The sequence below is a fragment of the Marmota monax genome, unplaced genomic scaffold (assembly GCF_021218885.2).
Source record: "Marmota monax isolate L192 unplaced genomic scaffold, Marmota_monax_Labrador192_F-V1.1 WCK01_AAM20220418_F8-fsc00092, whole genome shotgun sequence".
Taxonomy (NCBI): domain Eukaryota; kingdom Metazoa; phylum Chordata; class Mammalia; order Rodentia; family Sciuridae; genus Marmota; species Marmota monax.
In genome coordinates, this window is record NW_026692583.1 from 2,280,641 (window position 1) to 2,302,448 (window position 21,808).

The following is a 21,808-nucleotide window of genomic DNA, read 5'->3' on the forward strand; positions in this document are numbered from 1 at the left end:
CCAGAAGTGCTTCCAGTTTTCTTTAGAGTCACATGGCCCTGACATGTAGATCTCAGTACTGGCATGTGTCCCTGACTAAAGAGGACAGCAGGACAGTATCAGAAATAATATCTAACATTTAATATCAGAAACATTAAATTGGTTCAGACCACACCCCTGCTTTTGTCTCACAGTGGTGCCAAGGGAATGACAGCTGCTGCAGTGTGACTCAATCTGTAGTCCCCATCCTATTCAGTGCATGTGGCCCTAAGTGAAGGAGGTCGGCTGATCCTTCTCTTCCTCTCTGCCTAGCCTTGACAGATGACATGCAGCAGCTCAGAAATGACCCTGAGAGGCCTGGCAGAGAAGCCAGCTTTCCAGGACTGAGCTGGGGTTACCTATTTCTCGTGGGTTGGGCCAGGCCACTGGCTGGTGTGATGAAAGTGTGGAGAAGAGGGTGTCGCTGAATTCTGACATGAGCATGTCCGTGTCCAGCAGGGGATCCTCCTCCATGGGCACTGGGGTCTTCCAGCCATCCCCATGCTTATGCCAATACAGTATGTCATCATCCTGCCACCAACAGAGGGGGAGGAAACATCAAAGGGCAGCTGTGGAACTCGGAATCCTCAGTCCCACCGTGCTGGGAAGCGCGCCACAGAGCCGTGCTGTGAAGATGAGGCGGGAGGTAGAGGGCAGCTCCTCCCAGCCTGCCCAGGACCTGTCTCCACCTCGGGCAGTCTCTGTCCCACAGCTCTCCCAGGCAGGGCCCACAGAATCACTCACCTGGGCCAGGCTGGAGAGGTCTTCATCCTTGTGTTGCTGTAGCTATGGACAAAAGGAGTGGGACCAGGGGGTCACCAAGAGCCCTGGGAGGGAAGAGGACCCAGCTTCATCTCCCCACAATGTGAGTGAACCCTCTGGAAGCACCCGGGCCTCATCTCTCTAGGAGGCAGGCAGGGAGAGGGACCCTGCTTATTGCCATCCCCAGGATTTGGTCAAAAAGGAGGTTCCCAGCCAGGGTCTGTGGAAGAAACGCCCTGTTCAGAGCTGAGGAAACTGAAGGCCACCACTTAGGGTGTGAATGCTGGCTTCCCACTTTCCTTCCTGATTCTCTGCCTCTGGTGGAGCAGTGTGGAGCCCAGGGCCTTGGGCCAGTATTTTGAATGGGGGCTGTGCTCCTTCCCTCCTCTACAGGGGCTTCCTGAACATGTTCTTTGGGGGAGCCCCAGTCTAACACTATGGGGGGCTGTCGTGCTGAGTAACCAGCATTTTCCTTCCCATGATTGATAGAGGCTCTGTCTGTCACTTTCGTAGTGATCTGGCCACATTCATAGTGGCCCTATATGGCTGCCCCGATCCTTGAAGTAGCAGAATGTGTCTTCACGCGTAGGCGTGCCTCCCTGTAGCCCCATGGGTCGGGCTATGCTCACCTGTTCCTTTGTGATATTACCCTTTTGCCCTGTTTAGGATAGAATGTTCCATGGAAATGCCCTTTGTGTGTCCCCTTCTCTTGCTCTGCCTTTGGTTGTGGCCTTCCTAGATGGCAGTCAACCTGCTGACAGCAGACATCCTGAAGCTAGACTCAGCCCCCTGAACCCTGACCGCTGGCCTCACTTGAATGGCTTCTCCTCAATAAAAGGGGTCAGCACGCGCCCACTCTTTCTGCGAACCCTTAAAGTCAGAGGAGCCGTCACAGGACCCCCCCCCCAAAGAAAAAGATATTTCTGTCTCTTGTGTGGTTATTTTGTGCAGCCCAGTTCCCCTGGAGTGACCCTGAGTGTTTTAGTTGCGACAAATGTGACACAACACCCTTTTCATTCATTCATTCATTCATTCATTCATTCATTCATTTTTAGATACCCTTTTCTTGAAGTAGGTCCTCCACTTGTGGTATTCCCTGATCACAAACTCAATGCGACTTTTCCAGTACTTCCCCTCTGTGGTGATGGCCTGTAATAGAGAGGCCACATTGAAAAGAGCAGTCTTAGATGATCAACAAAACTCAGTCGTGAACACCAGAGTATCCACTACTCAGAGTGGGCCTCGGACGACCCAGCTCTGGGAACCTCATCACTGCGAGGCTGCGACTTCACTCGCAGAGCATGCTGCATTTCTTCTGGCCCTCTGATTAAAGACACATTTTCATTTCAAGACCTAAAACATCTAAGGGGAATCCTGGTTTGGGTCCTAAGGATCCGCACTGGGGCGCAGGAGAAAGCAGAGTCACTCTTTCCCAGCATGGAGTCTTCCAGAACCTCATGGGCAGCCCATATAATATCTTTTCCAGTAGCCTCTGCTGCTTTCTCAAAGGGTGAAAATGAGCAGGTGATCACACAGGTTTCAGGTGGATCAGGTACCGCAAGAGCACCAAATCCACCCTTCCACTGCAGCAGGATACATGCCTTCCCTGGTGGCCCTGGAGACTCAGGATAGAACCTACTCTGCCCAATGCAGGCCCAGCCTTCAGGCTTCAAGCTCATTTCCCCTCACCTGCAAACCTTCATGGTTTGTGTCAGTAACAATGAAGAATCATTTTTTAAAAAAATTTTTATTAGTTGTTGATGAACCTTTATTCTATTTACTTATTTATATTTGGTGCTGAGAATCAAACCCAATGCCTTACACATGCTAGGCAAGTGCTCTACCACTGAGCCACAACTCCAGCCTAAGGATCACTTTTTTAAAAACAGAATCTTTTTAAAAATTTTTTAATTTACTTTATTTATGTATTTATTGATTTATTTTTGAGATAAGGTTTCACAAAGTTGCTTAAGACTTTGCTAAGTTACTGAGGCTGGCTTTGAATTTAGTGACCCTCCTATCTCAACCTCCTGAATTGCTGGGATTACAGGCATACGCCACGGTGCCCAGCTAAAAACAATTTCAATATTTCCATCATACCTAAGGAAATCATATGATGTTAAACAGCAGATTATACCTGAGAGTTTCAGGACTACTTCATTAGGTTACTTTAAATCTACCCCCTCTTTTATCATAACAGAAAGGCATTCTTAGATAAAAAGAAAAAAGTGAAAACAGAGTCGGCCTTCATTGTCTGGCACCCATTCTAATTTCATTTCCCAAAGGGACCCTCTATTAAAAGGTTTCTAGGGCTGGGGATGCAGTTCAGTGATAGAGCACTTGCCTGGCATGCATGAGGCCCTGGGTTCCATCCCCAGCAGCAAAATAAATAAATAAATAAGAAATGAATGAATCTCTATATCCTTCTAGACATGTCATTTGCACATATAATCACAAGTGCACACTTACACTTTTAAATTAACATAAATATACTAAAAATACTGCTGTGCAACCAGCTTTTTAAAAGGGTGCTCTTTCTTGTTGCTCTCAGTATCTAGTGATCTCAGGTTCCTGTAGGAGTAATGACATCTGCTCTGTAAGGAGGCAGGCTTCTCTCTTGATAACTTCCAGAAGAAAGACCCACTTATACAAGAGGAGAGGATGAGTCTCCACCAGGTTGGCCTAAGGAGGGAATCTCTGTGGGTTGGAGGGTATTGGAGGCCACCTGTGCCTTCTTAGGTTCATACTAACTGCTGTCACAACATGGGACCCTGCTTCTTCCACCCAGTCTCCCCCACAGAACTCAGCCCTCAGCAAGTCTATCCCGGGAAGCAAAAGCAGTTTCCTTTCTCAGCCCACCATGATGGCTTGCCAAGTACCTCTGGTCGGCGGTGCTCATCTACATCAACAGAGCCATCCAGTGGGGTGACAAAGTGGCACACGGGATTCTTGCGCTTCTCCAAATCTGAAAAGAGAGATGAGACATTGTCATTGCACCAAGAACCCTGAAGGAATCCTGTCCTACCTATCCACACTCTTCCCTCAAGATGAGATCCTCTAGAGTGTTCCTTCCTTCTCTTTCCCCTGGAAGCCATCCAGGTGAAAGGCAAAGAATCTGACAATAATGTGTGAGCAAGAGAGGGAATTGGCTCATGGAGAGGGGTGCAGCCTGCGCTAGCAATGCTTTGTCCACTCAACTTGAGTCACTGGGTCCTGTGGTATCCAAGCTCCTGGGTACAGGACACAGCTGTGCCTGCAACTTATAAAAAAACTATGTGTGTGTACTGGGGTTCACCCAGGGGTCCTCTACCTCTGAGCTACAGCGTGGTTCTTTTTATTTATTTTTTTAAATTTTGAGACAGGGTCTCACTAAATTGCCAGACTAACCTCAAACTTGTGATCCTCCTGCCTTGGCTTCCCGAGTTGCTGGGATTATGTATTATATATATTATATATTATAATGCCCAGCTACCTGCATTTTTTAAGACTTTTTTTTTTTGTGTGTGTGTGTGTGTGTGTGTGGTACCCAGGGCCTTGTGCATGTGAGGCAAGCACGCTACCAACTGAGCTATAACCCAGCCCTGCCTGCATTTTTTCAGACCTGCTGAAAACAAGAACTACTTTCCAGCTCCTCAAATGTCACCTCTTGACTTCACTCCTGACTCCCCTGAAGAGAACCCCTTCCTCTTCCTCTGGGCACAAGCGTCTAGCATGCTACTGAGCACACTACACTGTGAACAGTGGTCTCACACATCTGTCCCTCCAGACTCTATGCTCTGTCAGCCAACTATGCCTGGACACAGCTGAGTATCCAGGTCTCTGGGATTTGGCTTGGTCTTCCCATCTCCACAGACTGCTTGAGAAACTCTCCTATTAGAACATGATGCCTCCAAGCTCTGGGTCCCAAGTTGCTCAGGTCTCCAGTGGGTAGACATCTGATCCCAGATAACTGGAGGCCCTCAGCCCCATACCCAGGCACTCACACTGCATGTACCAGGCCCGCCAGATGGCGTTGTTGAGCCGGATCTTGTCTCTCCACTGGAGCTTCAGGCCCTTGAAATTCTTCCACTTTGGAGACACCAACTTCCCACTGAAAGAGAGACAAAGCAGGGAGACTTAGTAGTTTCTTGGAAAATGAAGTGAAATTAATCCATGCTGCCCTGTCATTCGGGAACCCCAGAACTCTCAATGGATTCATTACCAGCCACAGAGTAGGCTTGACAGAACACATGTTACTTCAGGATTTTTTCACAGCATATGGGGTAGGAGTAGGGCGTGATGGCAAAAGTGTCAGGCATGGAGGGCATAAATACTGCAGCAGTTGATACTATGAAGTTCACTTAACTCTTTGGGCTACTTTTGTCTATCTGTAACATTTTCCGAATTAAATACCAAAAAGAAATCTGTTGACCACTGAATGAAAACTAGGCTCCTTTTCCCTGGTCTTGACCCACTTCCTTTGTCCCTGGTCCCCACTTGCCTTTCTCAAGCCTTATGAGAAGGGGACCTCTCTGCATTGCTTGGAGGTGGCTCCTGGCACAGCACTTGGGAACCTGAACTGTCCAAGATGGCCATGCCTTCAGCAGCATTCCTTGTCTGCTGTTAGCCTGGTCTGCAAGTACCCTTCACATACTCCAGGAAGAATTGGAAGGTAGACTCTTTAACAATTAGGGGTGGTACGGGCAATCCAGGCATACAAATGTCCTAAGGGCCTCAATGACTGGGAGTTCCTCCTGTTCAGAGTCCCTGACACTGGGTCCTCACTCATGAAGGAAGGAACTCCCTCTGCCCAGCCCCTGCTCTGCCTTCCAGAAGTTGTTCCAATGCCACCCTTCTGGGCTGGCCTGGCCTCTCTTCTTGGCTTTAGTCAGCCTCTGAGACAACACCAACACCTGATGCAGAGATGTCTGAGCACAGGTGTATACACACGTGACTGCATCTCTCTTGCCACCAGGATGGGCTTACTTAGTAATTTTTCCTGGAACAGGTTACAGGTACTTGCAAACCAAGCTAACAGCTGGCAGAGAGCTCCCTGGAGGTGCAGGCTTTCAAGCAATTCAGTTTTCCAAGTGTCCTGCCAGGGGCCACTCTGAACAACTGGCAGAGGGGTCCCTTTTTCAGATGGCTTAAGATGGGCAAGGTATTATTTTTGGTCTGTATTAAAGGGGGTTTGGAGTGATCTATCTGGTCACAGGCCACAGCCTTGTCTCTTCTCCAAACCCATTCAGAAAGGCCCTCTGAGGGGCAGAGGTGTGTCGGCAATCAGGCAGCTGCTGGAGTGTCCAAAGGAGGTACTTAAATAATAAACATTCTTTGGTTTATGTGTTGAATTGAACCCAGGGTGCTCTACCTTCCCACCCAAGCCATCAAGGAGCCCAAGCTTTGGATTATGTTGGCCAGAAAACTCACCCCACAGAGGACATGTCATAGAAACATTCTTTGCATGTAGGGGACATACGAGTAACAGCAGCTTCTGCCCAAAAGGTCAGGAACCTCAGAAGAGTCAAAACCTTTAGTGCTTCTTTTGCTTCCCAGTCCACCTGGCTCATCTCCATGTGACTGACCTGTCACCACACCTCTGGGGTTCAGAGCCTCTGCTGTACAGCATACCCCAGCTAAGCAGGCACCCATCTATTCTGGCACAGCCTTTCCCTGGTAGAATCAAAATAAAATGCCCCTCCTCCAGAGTATTTCACTAAGGATTGAATAAGAATGGGCATGTGTTTACACATATAGATTCTCTCTCCTCTCCCCACCCCATATCTGTTAAACCCTAAAGCAAAATATAAAAAAACTGTGAGTAACTATCTCGAGAATCAGATTTTAGTTAGTCCTGAAAGCTATCTTTTTAACATCTCCTGACTTGAGATGTCTGCCACATTGCCAGGTGGCTGCAGCTCCTGCACAGGCGGAAGAGGGAGGTGCCTTGTGCGCACCCTCAATCCCAGCAGAGACACAGGAAGGTCAGCCCTGTGGTGCCTGTGAGCCCCCAAAGCTGTGGGGCCAAGGGTTCTTTCTTCAGTGCTTCCCACTTATTCAACAAGTATCAAGCACCTACTCTGTGTGGTGAAGTGCTAAGAATCAAGGAAGGACACGGGCAGGGCAGCAGGGGCCCTGCTCTCCCAGGCCTGTGTGCTGAGTGTGAAGGATAAGCAAAGACTGGGGGAGCACGTGGAGCACCACCAACCCAGTGGGAGAATCCAGAAAGCTCTCTGGAGGAAGCAGCATTTAAGCTAAGGCCGAGGAAAGGAGGGGAGGCCCACACTGTTCCTTCTGCCTGCCACTGGTCAGGGCAGTGAAGCCCCCAGTGGCCATCCAGACAAGGCTGGAGGCAGAGCCTACAAGAAGCTAATAGCTCCCTCCCACCATGAAAAAGACAATCCTCTTTCCCTCCTGTGCGAGGTTCTCTAGCAACTGAAGATATGGCCAGGGAGGTGGTTCTAGAAAACAAAAGAAAATAACACTGTCCTTGTCTCTTTATTTCCTTAAGGAAAAAAAAACAAAACCCTGGCAACCCCTATTGGGTCCCCTCTTGCCCCTGCCAACTCTATTTTTATTCTTCACACTTGAATAAATCCCACTTCTTTCACTCTTTAACAAACAAAACAAAACAACCTTTCCCTATAATTGACACCCCTTCCTCATTCTGAAGTAAGAATTTTAAGGTTACTCTACATCCTCAGTAGGACCAGAATCTGACCAAACACTGGCCTCCCAGAAATGGCTGCAGAGTACCCACACAGACTGGGGAGCTGCTGGTGCCCTAATGTGGTCTCCAAATTAATCACCTGCTGATATAAACCAAATTGGAGTACTGACACACAACTACACTCCCGGCAACTTGGGAGGCTGAGGCAGGAGGATCATCAGTTCAAGGCCAGCCTGAGCAAACCAGTGAGACCCTGTATCAAAAGTAAATAAATGAAAAGGACTGGAAATGTAGTTCAGTGGTTAAGTGTCCCTGGATTCAATTCCCAGCACTGAAAGAAAACAAACAAAAAAAATCCAACTCTAGCTTTTCTTATCCAGCACCTTCAACAAGGCACAACAGGAGTGGGATGGTAAAGAAATTCAACCTTGCACTGGAGGGAAAGAGGATTGTCTTTTCATGGTGGGAGGGAGCTATTAGCTTCTTGTAGGCTCTACCTCCAGCCTTGTCTGGACGGACACTGAGGGCTTCACTGCCCTGACCAGTCGCAGGCAGAAGGAACAGTGTGGGCCTCCCCTCCTTTCCTCGGCCTTAGCTTAAATGCTGCTTCTTGCAGAGAGCTTTCTGGATTCTCCCACTGGGTTGGTGGTGCTCCATGTGCTCCCCCTGACAGGGGTGAGTTTGAGGATTCTTCACTTCTTCCTCCCTGCTTGATGAAATGTTTCCCTTCTCCTTGATGTTTAGGTCAAGTACAGTCCCATTTCAGCAGGAAGATGCAAGATTTCAGAACTTCCATCAGTCCAGGTTCCTATATTATCCTCATAGCCAATAGGTGGCGCTCCACAGACACAAAGAAATGGGCCCAAATGCAAAGGCAAAACTTAAGGTACAGACTTCCCTGCCCACCACAGCAAGTCCAAATAAAGATCTGAAGATGCAACTCACATTGCTCTATGATATCAACGGTTACCAAGACAAATGATGTTACAATATGACAATAGACAAATTATATTAGGAAATGCTGGGGTAAGCCTCTCTAAGTCACCTTCCTGATGGGCTCCTTGGCCTATAAGATGCTCAGGTACATTGTTTGTTATACCAGGGAACAGCTGCCTTTCTGTTTGCTGGGGCTCCCTTGTGCAGCCTTTTAGAGAAGCTTCTAGTTTCATGGGAAAAGGCAGCTGTTCCCTGGCAGAGCCATGAGCAGTGTTTCCAGAAAGTCTCTCTAGTTCGGACTCTGCCCCCACACTGCCACAGCAAAACTCATCTTCCAGATGTGATGGAAATACGCTTCTTGGTCCAAATGCATTTCTTCTTCAAAGCATAACCAGGACCACTGATGAAATTTTCTGAGACCACTAGCTTTCCGCCAAATACCGTGACGTCCTCTGCCAGCCTTTGCCTCCCAACTTTGCCCCTCCTTATGTCAGAACAATGATCCCAATGGGACTTACCATCCACTAAGCCTCCCTGCCCACTATATAGGAAGGCCACTGTCTAGGTCCAGCTCATCTTGGGGCTGCCAGCATAGTGTCTGGTACAAGGAAATGCCTTTACATCCAGTTTTTAAATGAATACTAAGTGTTTCCATGAAGAGAAGTTTTCATACCACCCAGCCTGGCCACCCTTCTTAGAAGGCAGGTTCTGGACATGAAACAGGAACTTCACAGGACAACAAAGATCCCTCTCAAAACTTTGTTGGACCGAGTGAACAAACCATAAATTCTTCAGAGGTCTGGCAAAAGACTATTTTGGAATGAAAGGAAATTAAAATACAAGGCTTACACAGGCCAAGCTAGATAAGTAGGAAAACAGGGAAGGGCAGCAAAGTGAGGGAGGGCAGGAGCAGGCCACAGATTTGGGATTCTGTTGGTCTCAGGCAGGATTGGAACCTAACTCCTGGTCAAACCTTCTCTCCAACAGGAAGAAGGCAGAGGTCTCAGGGTCTGTTCCATTCGTTTATACCATCGTATATGTTATGGGGCAACATGTCCCCATCGTTCCTGATGCTGCTTGGTGGGTTGGCCAATAGCAAAGCATCCCCAGCCCTGCCTCCTTACTTCCTCACAGACAGGTGGAGAGGGTGTCAGTGTAAGAGCAGATGAGGGACTGGTAGAGGTGGCAGGCCATTCCCCTCTTCTCTTGGGAGGCAGCTGCCCATATTCACCATGCTCTGCACTGGAGGGAGGACATGGAGGGAGGAAGTCAGTCTGGGGTTAACTCACAAGCTCATCTTCAGCTCGATCAACAACATGGTAACATTTTAGCCATCATCTGATGGTACTTTTTATTTTTATCATGATAAATCACATGTAACATAAAATCTACCATTTTAGCCATTTTAAAGTATATGATTTAGTGCCACTAAGTACATTCAAAATGTTGCACAATCATCACCGTTACCTAGTTCCCCAACTTTTTTTTTGGTTTGTTTGTTTTGGTACTGGGGATTGAACGTAGGGACGCTCCACCCCTGAGCCACATCCCCAACCCTATTTTGTATTTTATTTAGAAATAGGGTCTCATTGAGTTGCTTAGGGCCTCACTAAATTGCTGAGATGGGCTTTGAGCTCGCGATTCTCCTGTCTCAGCCTCCTGAGTAGCTGGGATTACAGGCATGCACCATGGCGCCTGGCTCCAAACTTTTTTTTGTCACCGGTTAGTCCTGCATTAGCTCTAGGACAATTTATATAAATGGAATCATACAATATGTGGCTCTTTGTGTCTGGCTTCTTTATTTTAGCATAATATTTTCTTTTATTTCCTTTTTCTACATTTTATTGTGGTGCTGGGCAGTGAACCCAGGGCCTCACAAATACTACACAAGCACTCTACCACTGGGCCACACGCACAGCTCTACATATTTTCAAGCCTCACCCATGTTGTAGCAGGTTCAGAACTTCATTCCTTTTTAAGGCTGAATCCTATTCCACTGTGTGCTGTTCCTCTGCAGGACTTTCTTTAGAATGTAAAACAAACCAACCAACCAGGTAACCCACATAAGGGATGAACCTACTTTCTATTCCTCTAGTCCACATTCTATTCCTCTGTTCCTCTATGGACAGACAGACAGCTGGGATGTTTCTACTTTTGGGCTACCATGAACAATGTTGCCAAAAACTAATTCCCTTGTCATATTTCCCAAATGGTTCAGAACACTGGCAGGGGAGAGAGGTCTCATCACTGAGCTGGCAATGGGGACATAATGATGGGCAAAAACAATTGTGAGCCTCGCTGGGAGCAAGCTGACAACTGCTTATCAACATTTTGAATGCACATCCTTTTGATCCACAATTCAAGTTGTAGAAATTGATTCTATAGATCCAATTGCACACAGGCAAGAATACACAAACAGAAGGACACTAAACCCCAGCACTATCTGCAGTAGCGGAAGGCTGGAAACAAACTAGATGTTCATCAGAGGGGATCGGTTCAAACACTGGTATATCCATATAGTGGAACACTACGGGATCATTAAAAAGCATTTTTATGTGCTAATATATAGGCCCAATCTATAAGAGGCATTATTAATTTTGTTTGTTTGTGGTGCAATTTTGTTTGTTTTTGATTTGGGAATCAAATTGAGGGCCTCACATATGCTAAGCATGCACTTTACCACTGAACTATATCCCCAGCCCCATCTGTATTTTTAACAGGGGGGTATATAATATACACAGACAAACAAGAAGAAAGGAAGGGAGGAAGAAGGGGAGTGAGGAGAATAGACAGCCAGCCAATCTCTGGAAGAACACATAAGAAAGAGGTAAACATTGATTGATAACTGCAATCCCCTTTAGAGAAACGAATTAGACAGTTATGGGGCCTGGTGGGAAGTTTTCACTGTTTACTGTTTTTTTTTTTTTTTTTTTTGTACTGTTCAAATGTATCACAGGAATGAATGAATGAATAAATAAATAAATAAATAAATATTTTCCCCCTAAATAAGCAAAAAAAAAAAAAAAAAAAAAGATCAGACACAGTTCAGGAACATATAAAGCTCCTGTTAATTGGGAGCTTTGGAAAGGCAATTAACCACACAGACAGACATGGACTTGTGAATGAGACAGTTCTGTGTACCAGACCAGATAGGATAATGGTTATTAAGCGGATGTCTTTAATGAGTGAGTGGAGGCACAATGCTCAGCCTCATCTCTCCTCCAAGACTCCAATTCTTCTTCTTCTAAAGAGCAGTCTCTGTTGGATTGTCCTGGGTTCTGGGCCTGGTCCCACAGGCTATAAGAGCCAAAACTAACAGGCTGTAGAGGGACAAAGGTTCATTGAGGAGTTGGAACATGGTGAGTAGCCACAGCAAGTGCAGGGCAGGAGGAGGGCAATGTACATGCAAGAATCGCCCTGGCACTTTGAAGCTGCCACTCAGAGGAGGGCTCCTTCAGAGGAGCCCAGGGGGTTTGGGGCCTGCTCCCATGCCTGAGCATGGGTACCTCTCCTGCACCTGAAATTCATCCCTTATGTTGGTTACCTGATTTGTTTTACATTCAAAAGAAAGTCCTGCAGAGGAACAGCCTCTAAGGGCTGTAGCAGCAAGGCAGAACACAGGCTGCAAGTCCTGTTCCAGTTCTGTTCTACAGCAAGGCGAGCTACAACAAGAGTATGTGGGAATTCCACCTGGCTACAACACTGACCTCTCCTTTACTCTGACTGTGACCTCAAGTGATCTATGGTCTTGCCTTCCATTTGCAGACAGACACACCGCCAGACTTACACCACTTCTAAGCAAAGAAAGAAAGAAGAGTGGTTCTATTTCTGGACAAGTCTTATTAGCTTCCTGAGTCCACTTTTGTAGTTGCAAAATGCCCACGCACAAGAGCAGTGAGCGGGTTACAAGTAGGTGTGAGGCCCTGGGCTCAACACAGAGGAAACACTAGTCATTGTGGGGCATGTCCCTGGGTTTTAAAGTGTCACACTCTGGCCATAAATGGACTCACAGGGCAGAGCACCACTTAGAGCCATGTTCAAATGTTTGTCTGCACTGAGGTATAGCTCAGTAATAGAATATGTGCTCAGCATACACTAAGCCCTGGGCTCCCCAGCGCTAAAATAAATAGATAGTTAGATAGATAGATAAAAACCCAGGTGATCCCCTTCCTCTAGGAACAAGTTGCAACTGAAAAAAAGGTGGTATCTCACTTCATTTTGTGTCATTTGTTAGTGAGATTTAATAATTAAAAAAATATGCTGGGCATGGTGATACACACAGGAGGATCACAAGTTCAAAGCCAGTCTCATCAACTCACTGAGACCCTGTTTCAAAAAATAAAAAGGGCTGGACATGTAGCTCAGTGCCAGAGTGCCTGCGTAGCATGCATGAGGCCCTGGTTCAAACCATAGGAGGAAAAAAAAGAAAAAAAGATCTATACATTAGTTGTCACTTTTATTTATTTTATGAGTTGTCTGTTCATGTTCTTTGTATTTTAAAAATATAACTTTTTATTTTGAAATAAGTATAGACTCACAGCAAGTCACAAAAATGGAACAAAGAGTTCCAGGTACTTTTCAGTCAAGGGTAATATCTTATATAGCTGCAGGACAATATCAAAACCAGGATACTGGCTTTGGTACATAACAGGTAAGAGGACTAAAATTGTACTTAGCTTTTCAACATCCACTGAAATGCTGACTGCTTTTTTCTTGCTATTTTACATTGTAATATTTTACATTATCGATATTTACAGTTCATGATTTTCTTTTGCTTTGTTTTTTTGGGTTTTTTGTTTTTTTTAATATTTTATTAGAGACAGGCCTCACTGAGTTTCTTAGAGCCTAAATTACTGAGGCTGGCTTTGAAATCATGATCCTCCTGCCTCAGGCTCCCAAGCTGCTGGGATTTCCGTTTGTACCACCATGCCCCAGTTCATGAAGTTCTTAAAGATGATTCTTCTAGGTCTTTTGCTTTGGTTTGATTTTGCGTGTTCTATTGTTTTTTGCAGTGCTGAGGATGAACGTAGGGCCTTTTGCATGCTAGGCAACTGCCTTACCACTGAGCTATTCCCTAGCCCCTCCACGAGGCTTTTGATTGTCTTTTGTGTATTATAGCATGTGTTTGAATAGGTAGTTCATAAGCTTGTGTAGTCATAGCTACTGGTCTTTCCTTATGTGTTTTATTGCTTCCCTCCCTGCCCAGAGGCTGCAAAGATTCTGTTTTAACATTAATCTCTTTTTAAGCCTTTTTTAATCTTACTGATTTTTGAAAAAAGATTACATGCTCACATTAAAGAAAATTCAAACAATACTGAATGGTACAAAAAACAAAAGCAAGATCACAAGCAATTTCACCACCTAGAAGGAACAGTCGTTTAAATTTTGGTGAGAATATTGTATATCTATCTAAAGACAGGTACAGTCTTTACCCTCAGCCTTGAATTCTAGGCCCCTGCAACTCCTGCCTGATAGGAGTGTTTTGTTTGCATGGGGGTTTTGGAGTAGGGGACATCAGTTCTGATCACCTGAGCAGCTGGCGATTAAGGTCTCAGCTGGACCTCTGGAGCAGCTGGAGACTAAAAGTCAGTCATAGGCAATATGGATGGAGACTTGGTAATAATTCTGCTCTTGGATGGTGTTAATTTGAATTCTTTCCCTGTCATCAAATATAACTGGAAGTGTATCAGTCTTCAGTGGGTTCTGGGGTCTTTCTAGCAAATCATTGAACCTGGAGATAGTTTTGCAAACCCCATAATGTGCATTTGGTGTATTTATTGAAAGAAGTCTTAGGGATTATTCTAACCTTGTAGCTGGCCCATGTGTCCTTTTTCTTTGTTTTGGTTTGTGTTTGGTACCAGAGATTGAACTCAGGACACTTGACCACTGAGCCACAGTGCCCTAGCCCTATTTTGTATTTTATTTAGAGACAGGGTCTCACTGAGTTGCTTAGTGCCTCACTTTTGCTGAGGCTGGCTTTGAACTTCCGATCCTCCTGCCTCAGCCTTCTGAGCTGTGTCCTTTTTTTTTTTTTTTTTTTTTAGTTGTATATGGACACAATACCTTTATTTTATTTTTATGCGGTGCTGAGGACCGAACCCAGTGCCTTCCACATGTGAGGGGAGCAATCTACCACTGAGCTACAACCCAGCCCCCATGTGTTCTTTTAAAATATATTTATTCAGATAAAGCTATAAATATATGAATAATTGTAATAAACAAATAAAGGATCATGCTTTTGTTTTATAACATGTTTTTTCACTTGTAGGTAACAGATATCTTATTATGTGAATACGGAGTTTTACATTATTTTATTGGCTACGGAATATTCCACTACACATATTTATCATAATCTATTTAACTACTTTCCCATAGATAGATATTCATATTAACAAACACTGTTTCTTTACTATTATAAACAATGCTATAATGAATATTCCAATATTTATATCTTTGTGCATTTATGAGACCGTTTCTATAAGAAAAATTCCTAGAAATGAAAGAACTGAATCAGAGGGTTTATATATATTTATAATTTGGTGATAGCTAAAGACTCTTTAAAAATTTATACTCATTTACGCTCTCAATAGCAATGAATAATGCCTATTTCCCCAAAATATTACTTATATTAATTACTAATACTTGCTAATTTTACAGGCAAAATCTGGCTCAATGATACTTTGACTCCCATCACCATCTTTTTTTTTTTAATGTTTATTTTTTAGTTGTAATTGAACACAATATCCTTATTTTATTTTTATGTGGTGCTGAGGATAGAACCCAGGGCCCCACCCGTGCTAGGCAAGCACTGTACAACTGAGCCACAATCCAAGCCCCCATCAGTATATTTTTGTGTGTGTTCCCTGTTGGTTTTCTTAAGGTAAAATGTTTCCCTCCCTGTTGGCTTGAGGCTCTTTATCTGGTGGAAATGTCTGCAACTCACCAAAGAGTTACCATGTCCTGTCCTATTTGTCTTGACTATTTAAGGTACATGCCCTTTTGGTTTTTTCTTTTTTTTGGTCCCACTTAATTTTTTAATATATGGTGGGTTACTGTTGCTATTTTAGTAGAATTTTTTCATTAATGTAGTAAAAATGTAAGTCCTTTCTTCTATGTTTGTTTTTTGTGTCATATTTTAGAAAGGGGGTTTCCTACCCTAAGCCTGTGAAAATACTCATTTACATTTCCTTCTAGTATTTCCACAGCTTTACTTTGTACATTCAACTCTTTGTTGTGTCTAGAATATATTTTGGTGTAATGAATAAGAGGGGGATCCTGCCTAGTCAGTGGTTCCCACCAACTTGCTAAAACCATCCACTTTTTCTGTTCCACTAAACTTCCACCCCAGCACACAGCCTTTCCACACACACCTGGGACCACATCTGAATGCTCCATTTCTTACGAGTTATTGTGGATTTTTGTAGGGGAGGGATACTGGGGACTGAACCCAGGGGTGCTCTACCCCTGAGCGACACCCCCAGCTCTTTTTATTTTTTACCTTTAGACAGAGTTTCACTAAGTTGTCTAAGCTGGCCTTGAACTTTATTTCCATCCTTCTGCTTCAACCTCCCTAGTAGCTGGGATTACAGCTATGTACCACACCTGGCCATAAACATATTTTTAGTGATTTATCACATTCAACTCTTGCTTCTTCAGAGGGTGGGGGAGGGAATCAAAATGCAGTTCCTTATACAGTTCTCCAAAATAAATTCTGACTAGGTATCTGACCATCTCAGCTTCCCCAACTTATTAATGGCATTTCCATAAATACATATTATGTCATGACATACAGTAGGGTCTGCTCTAGGGCCTCATATCACTGATTGGTGTTCCATCATCTATTAACATGATCCTGACTTAATAATTATAACTTTGTGACATACTTTACTGTCACAAGTAAGGTTAGCGCCCATCATTTTTTAAAATAAATTTCAGAATTCTTGCCTATTTATTCTTCCATTTGAACTTTACAATCATATTGTCAAATCTCAAAAGAAAACTCTTGCCAGGCTCAGTGATGCACACCTGTAGTCCCAGATACTTGGCAGGCTGATGCAGGAGGATTACTTGAGCCCAGTAGTTTAAGGCCACCTTTGACCCTATCTCCTAATAGAAAGAAAGAAAGGGAAATGGAAGAAAATTAGGAAACGCCTCTAGTATTCTGATTGGGGCTATACCTAAGGTGGGCTGCACTGATGTGCCAATTGGGCTGTCCCCATTCCAGGTTAGGGTTTGCTTCTCTACTTATTCAAGCTATTCAACTGACTAGAAAGGAAAGAGAAAGGCTGGATGTAGCTCAGTGGTACCATGCTTGCCTAGGGTTCGAGCCCAAGCACCATACAGGAAAAAATGGAAAAGTGAAATCTGAAACTTTTTAGTTTTCTATACACGTCTTTCACATTTCTTTCTTTCTTTTTGTTGTAGCTGGACATAATACCTTTATTTGTTTATTTATTTTTATGTGGTGCTGAGGATGGAACCCAGTGCCTCACAAGTGCGAGGCAAGTGCTCTACCACTGAGCCACAACCCCAGCCCTGTCTTTCACATTTCTGATCATAATACTTTTGTAACATTTTTAAATAGTATAAAAATAAAAAGTATAAAGTGAAACCAGCAAAACAAAACCAAATTGCATAGTTACACCCCTGAACTGGAGCACCCTTCAATACAACACCTTTTATTGTATTCAACATGGCCCCACCTAGCTGATAAGGCAACCGCACAGCTGGGATACAGAGAGGAAAGACTTCTATTATATTCAGTACCAGGAATATTCCCCAAAGAATAATCCTGCTCTGGCCTCTTCCCCCACCTGTGCAAAAAGGCAGGTTTAAATAGTCTAAAGTAAGATTGTATGTAAAGAATGAAAACTTTCACTGAAATGCAGATACCTGGCTTACAGAGGAAGTGAATCAACAGTTTTCTGGCCAGAGACCACACGAAGAGTGAAGGCTCTAAAAACTGGCTACCAGAGATGCAAAAGAAATGGGTCATGGGTCAATGTTTCCAAGCTCCTATGAAGACTGGCAAGACACAAATTTGTTATTATCACCATCAGTCATTTTTGAGGCATTGCCAGCTAAGTAACCTACTTAAAAGTCAGGGAAACCTGAAGCCATCTGATGCATCTCAAAGGGTAAGATAACACTCTCCAGGTAGCCAAGACCTATAAATAGGCTTCCATAGCTTCTCCCTTTTACAGAGAATTCAAGCAGCTTAGTCCAAATTCTATTCCAGTTCCAAAGGTCCAGAGCATTCCCCTTCCTAGAAAAGGAGATGTGAGCCCTAAAGAACCCAAGTGAGAGGTACCCAAAGTAAGGGGGGGGTGGGTCACACCAGCTGCCATTAGGCAAAAGAACAAATAGATGAACCTGTGACACCCCACTACAACCAGACTTCTGGCTTATCTCTGAGAAGGGCAGTTCAACAAAGCAAACAACTTTTTAATGCCCTCTTCACATCATCAAAATTCCAAAACAACATCTGTTCTCCCTTGCCTGCTACAGATGATCTCCCTCCCATGTGCTACTGTCATCCCAAACCTCTTCCTCTTTCATCAACTTAAAAAAAAAAAAAACAGCAGAAGGAGATAAGTTTCAGTTATTATCCAATCCCAATATTAACATCAGACCTTTGTATATTATTGACCCTGATGCACAGGCAATTCCTATCTTAACTGTCAATGCAAATGCATAAAGAGAAAAATATTTTTTATAGCTGCATGTGAAGGTGAGAACACCTTTAGTTACTGGGGTGCTATGAAAATCAAGTGGAGGGGTAACTAATGGATCTCTCATTTACCCCAGCTTCAAAGGCCTCTTGGCAAAATAGACAAAAAGAAAATGAGAATGCCTAAGGCACAGATTATTAAGAAAAACAAACTATAGAAGTCAGCACACAAAGTAATAGACATTAACCAGGCACAGTAGCCCACATCAATAATCCCAGCAATTTGGGAGCTGGAGTGGGAGGACTGCAAGTTTCAGGCCAGCCTCAGCAACTTAGTGAGACTCTCTTTTTAAAAAAGGGGTGGTGGAATGTAGCTCAGTTGTAAAGCAACCCTGGGTTCAATCTCCAGTACCACACACACCAAAAAAAAGAGATAGGCATTTATCTTCTCCTAACTGAAGTCCTGATATACTGATGCAGCCAGGCCCTCCAGGAGTTTGTGGAACTGGGAAGACTAGACCAAGGTGGAAGGAGCGCTCCTCCTTCTCTGTTTCCATAGACATTTCATAGACTATGAATTCTGCATGAGAGGAGGCAAGCAGAATAAAACACGAAGCCAACCTTTAAATGGATTTTTTGACTGTAGAGTTTCAGCAGCCTGTGTTGGCTATAAGTCAGCTGTGTTTTCTCAGCATAAGGAGGAGGACAATGCCTGACTTTGCTATAGTCAAAATCACAGACATTACAGAGGAAATCTGGTTTCATCCACCATGCCTGTCCTGATGTCATGAAAAATCTATCAGATCTATCAGCAGAACCTTGGCCAGGCCCCCTTCATGGGTGGAAACACAGAGCGTCTCCCAATTAGGGTGACTTCAGGCACAGGGCCAGCTTTTCTAATCAGAAAAACACTTTCAGAATCACCCTGTTACCTGCAGCCACAGAAGAGCAGGGAAAAGGATATTAATGTCCCCCAGTGCAGTTCTGCAGCCCAGGCAGACCGCAGGTCTCTCTGAACTTCACTTTCTTTGGGAAGAAGAAAATAGATTTCACAGAGCTATGGTAAGAAAAAATGAAGTTGGAGGTTGGAGCAGACTGACTGCTCCATCTGTTACACAGAAGGGTCTCTGCTGAATGGATTTGCACAATCAGCTTGCCATACCTTCAGAGCTGTGACCCACTCACTATAAAGGGCACATTTAGAGGCCTTGAGGCACTACAGCCAATGTAGAAAGGGAACAATTTGGTGGGGTTGGGGGGTGGTGATAAACAAGATCCTTGGAGCTGGCCAGACACCCTGCAAGATCTCACACTTTGTTAAAGTGTTTTTGTTAAAAACACAAAAGACTGCAGCCAGTATGGGCAGCACAGAGCAGGTTATCCTTCCAGCATCAGCCCCACTACAGAAGAGCCACTGCACAGGAGCAGCAAAGGGTGGAGTTGGGGATTTCCCAGCACCCACACCCCCTGTATCCTGTCCTAGCTCCCTGGGCGAAAAAAGAAATGCTGCAGAGGGACTGATGGCCTTCACCCTTAGCTCAGAGGCCCTCTGCCCCAGCGTTGATTAATTAGTTAGGCTAGAGAGCTGGAAACCTGGAAGGAGCGAAAGGGAGGGTGCTGGGCCACGCTGCCTACTGGAGAGTGCATTAGGAGGCAGTGGACCAGCTCCATGGACTCAGGTACTTGGTCATGTAATCACAGCTCTTTCAGTCTGACAAATCCACAGAAACAAAGAAGAATGAAATAGCTGGGCGCAGTGGTGCACAACTGTAATCCAGTGATTCAGAGGCTGAGGTAGGAGGATCCCAAGTGAGATGACCAGCCTTAGCGTCTTAGGGAGACCCTCAGCAACTTAGTGAGACCCTGTCTCAAAATAAAAACTAAAAAGGGCTGAGGATGTCACTTAGTGGTAAAGCATCCCTGAGTTCAAAATCCAGCACCAAAAAAATAAATGAAATGTATGGTGGCACACTCCTGCAATCCCAGAGACTCAGGAGACTGAAGGAGCAGAATCAAAAATTTGAGGCTAGCCTAGTGAGATCTGGTCTCCAAAAAATAAAAAGGCCTGGGTATATAGCTCAGTGATAGAGTGCCTAGTACGTGCAAGATCCTAGGTTCGATTCTTGGTACCAAAAAATAAAATAAGATAAAAATCACAATAATAAAATAAGAGGGCTGGAGTTGTGGCTCAGCGGTAGAATGCTTGCCTAGCATGTGTGAGGCCCTGGGTTCAATCCTCAGCACCACATAAAAATAAACAAATAAAGTAAAGGTATTTATTTTAAAAAATAAATAAATAAGAAATGATCCCCTTACAAGGCTGAGAGTCAGCTGCTAGAGTTACAAAGGGAAAGGCCAAAGGCCTTTAATTCCTCAACTATTATAAGGAAGGTACAGATTAATATGTGTTTTTGATGAATGAAGGGGAAAAAAGAAAAGAGCCTACGCCTGCATCTTGCTTCCATCACCAGAGATCAAAGCATCCTACTGTAAGGAGGCGCTCTTCCACAGGCCAGGAAATGAAGCATCCCAGCACTACCCAACCAGAGCCTGCAAGGTACCAGCTTAACACTGAGGCCCAGGTAACAAAGTGAGTCCCTGGGCCCTGCCCTAGAACCCCACAAGCTAATGGGAATGACAGAAATGGCCGAGTGAGTTCAGGCCTGCAGGGAACAAGTGCAGGGAAACACAAAGGAAGGAAATTTAATGGTGCCTGCCTCCAAAAGGATGCCTCACCTGTCTCCAGGTTGGACAGGGCTGACCAGAGAAGGGGATACAGAGGAAGGGCTCCTTGTAAAAGGAAGGAGCCCCTTGTCCAGACATGAACAGCCTCAGCTCCTGCACTCTTCTTCCTCCTTCCCCTATCAGCACCATAAATGGGTCCTTAGTTTTGAAGAAAGGAGTTAAGATAACAGCACCTGAATGCTGAGTGCCAAGGGTCAAAGTCTGTACCTTGCTGCTGTGTCCCCTGCTAGTAGAAGAACAGGGGCCAGTCAAGTTATTGGAAAAAGAAGAAAGTTATGGAAAGTCTGCTGTCCACATCTTACATTTAGACAAAGGGTAATTTCCTGAATCTATGGTCCAAAAGGATGATGGAACAGGAGGAAGAGTTCACCTGCCATGCCAGTGTTTGAAGTGAAGCAGAAAGAGGAAGGCAGTGGGGCAAGAGAAAACAAGAGGGGAAAGAAGGGCTCATAAAAGGGATATTGTGGAGAGATGTCTTTTCTCAACTGTTGGTGGTTTGATGATAAAAAAGTGAAAATCTGCAGAATGCGGTTTCACATACCTGAATCCCAGCAGCTCCGGAGGCTGAGGAAGGAGGTCTAAAACATCTCTCTACAGGGAGATCTGGCAGTTCATACTGAATCAAATGACTAAAGTAAGCATCACTGACAGTGGGGCAACCTGACGTTACACACCCATGAAGCACCCAACAAAAATGGTTAGGCCAAATCACATGTGGTTTATAGGACACGCAAAGGACAGGCACACAAGTTAAACACCCTAACAGAAAAACAAATACAGAATGTGGGACAGTCTTCACACCCAGATCAGTCCCTTTAAAAGGTCAATGCATGCCAGGTGTGGTGGGACATGCCTGTAATTCCAGTGATTTGAGAGACTGGGGCAGGATTCCAGGTTTGAGGCCAGCCTAGGTAACTTAGTAAGACCTGTCTCAAAAATTTAAAAGGGGAAGGACTAAAGGTGTAGCACCAAAGTAAAGTATCCTGAGTTCATCCCAGGTATCCCCCCCCCCCCGACACACACACACA

The 21,808-nt window shown here is 44.7% G+C and overlaps 1 protein-coding gene across 3 annotated transcripts in view; it reads right to left on the minus strand.

The window, feature by feature from the left end:
* Positions 1-21,808, minus strand: part of Mlxip (MLX interacting protein) — a 56,130-nt gene that overhangs the window by 12,714 nt on the left and 21,608 nt on the right. For all 3 annotated transcript variants that reach the window (XM_046446111.2, XM_058579842.1, XM_046446112.2), the window contains exons 2-6: positions 4,764-4,870; positions 3,660-3,745; positions 1,840-1,929; positions 763-804; positions 378-549 (exon numbers count right to left, since the gene is read on the minus strand). In XM_046446111.2, the coding sequence (XP_046302067.1) occupies positions 378-549; positions 763-804; positions 1,840-1,929; positions 3,660-3,745; positions 4,764-4,870 (497 nt within the window). The remainder of the gene's footprint in view (positions 1-377; positions 550-762; positions 805-1,839; positions 1,930-3,659; positions 3,746-4,763; positions 4,871-21,808) is intronic.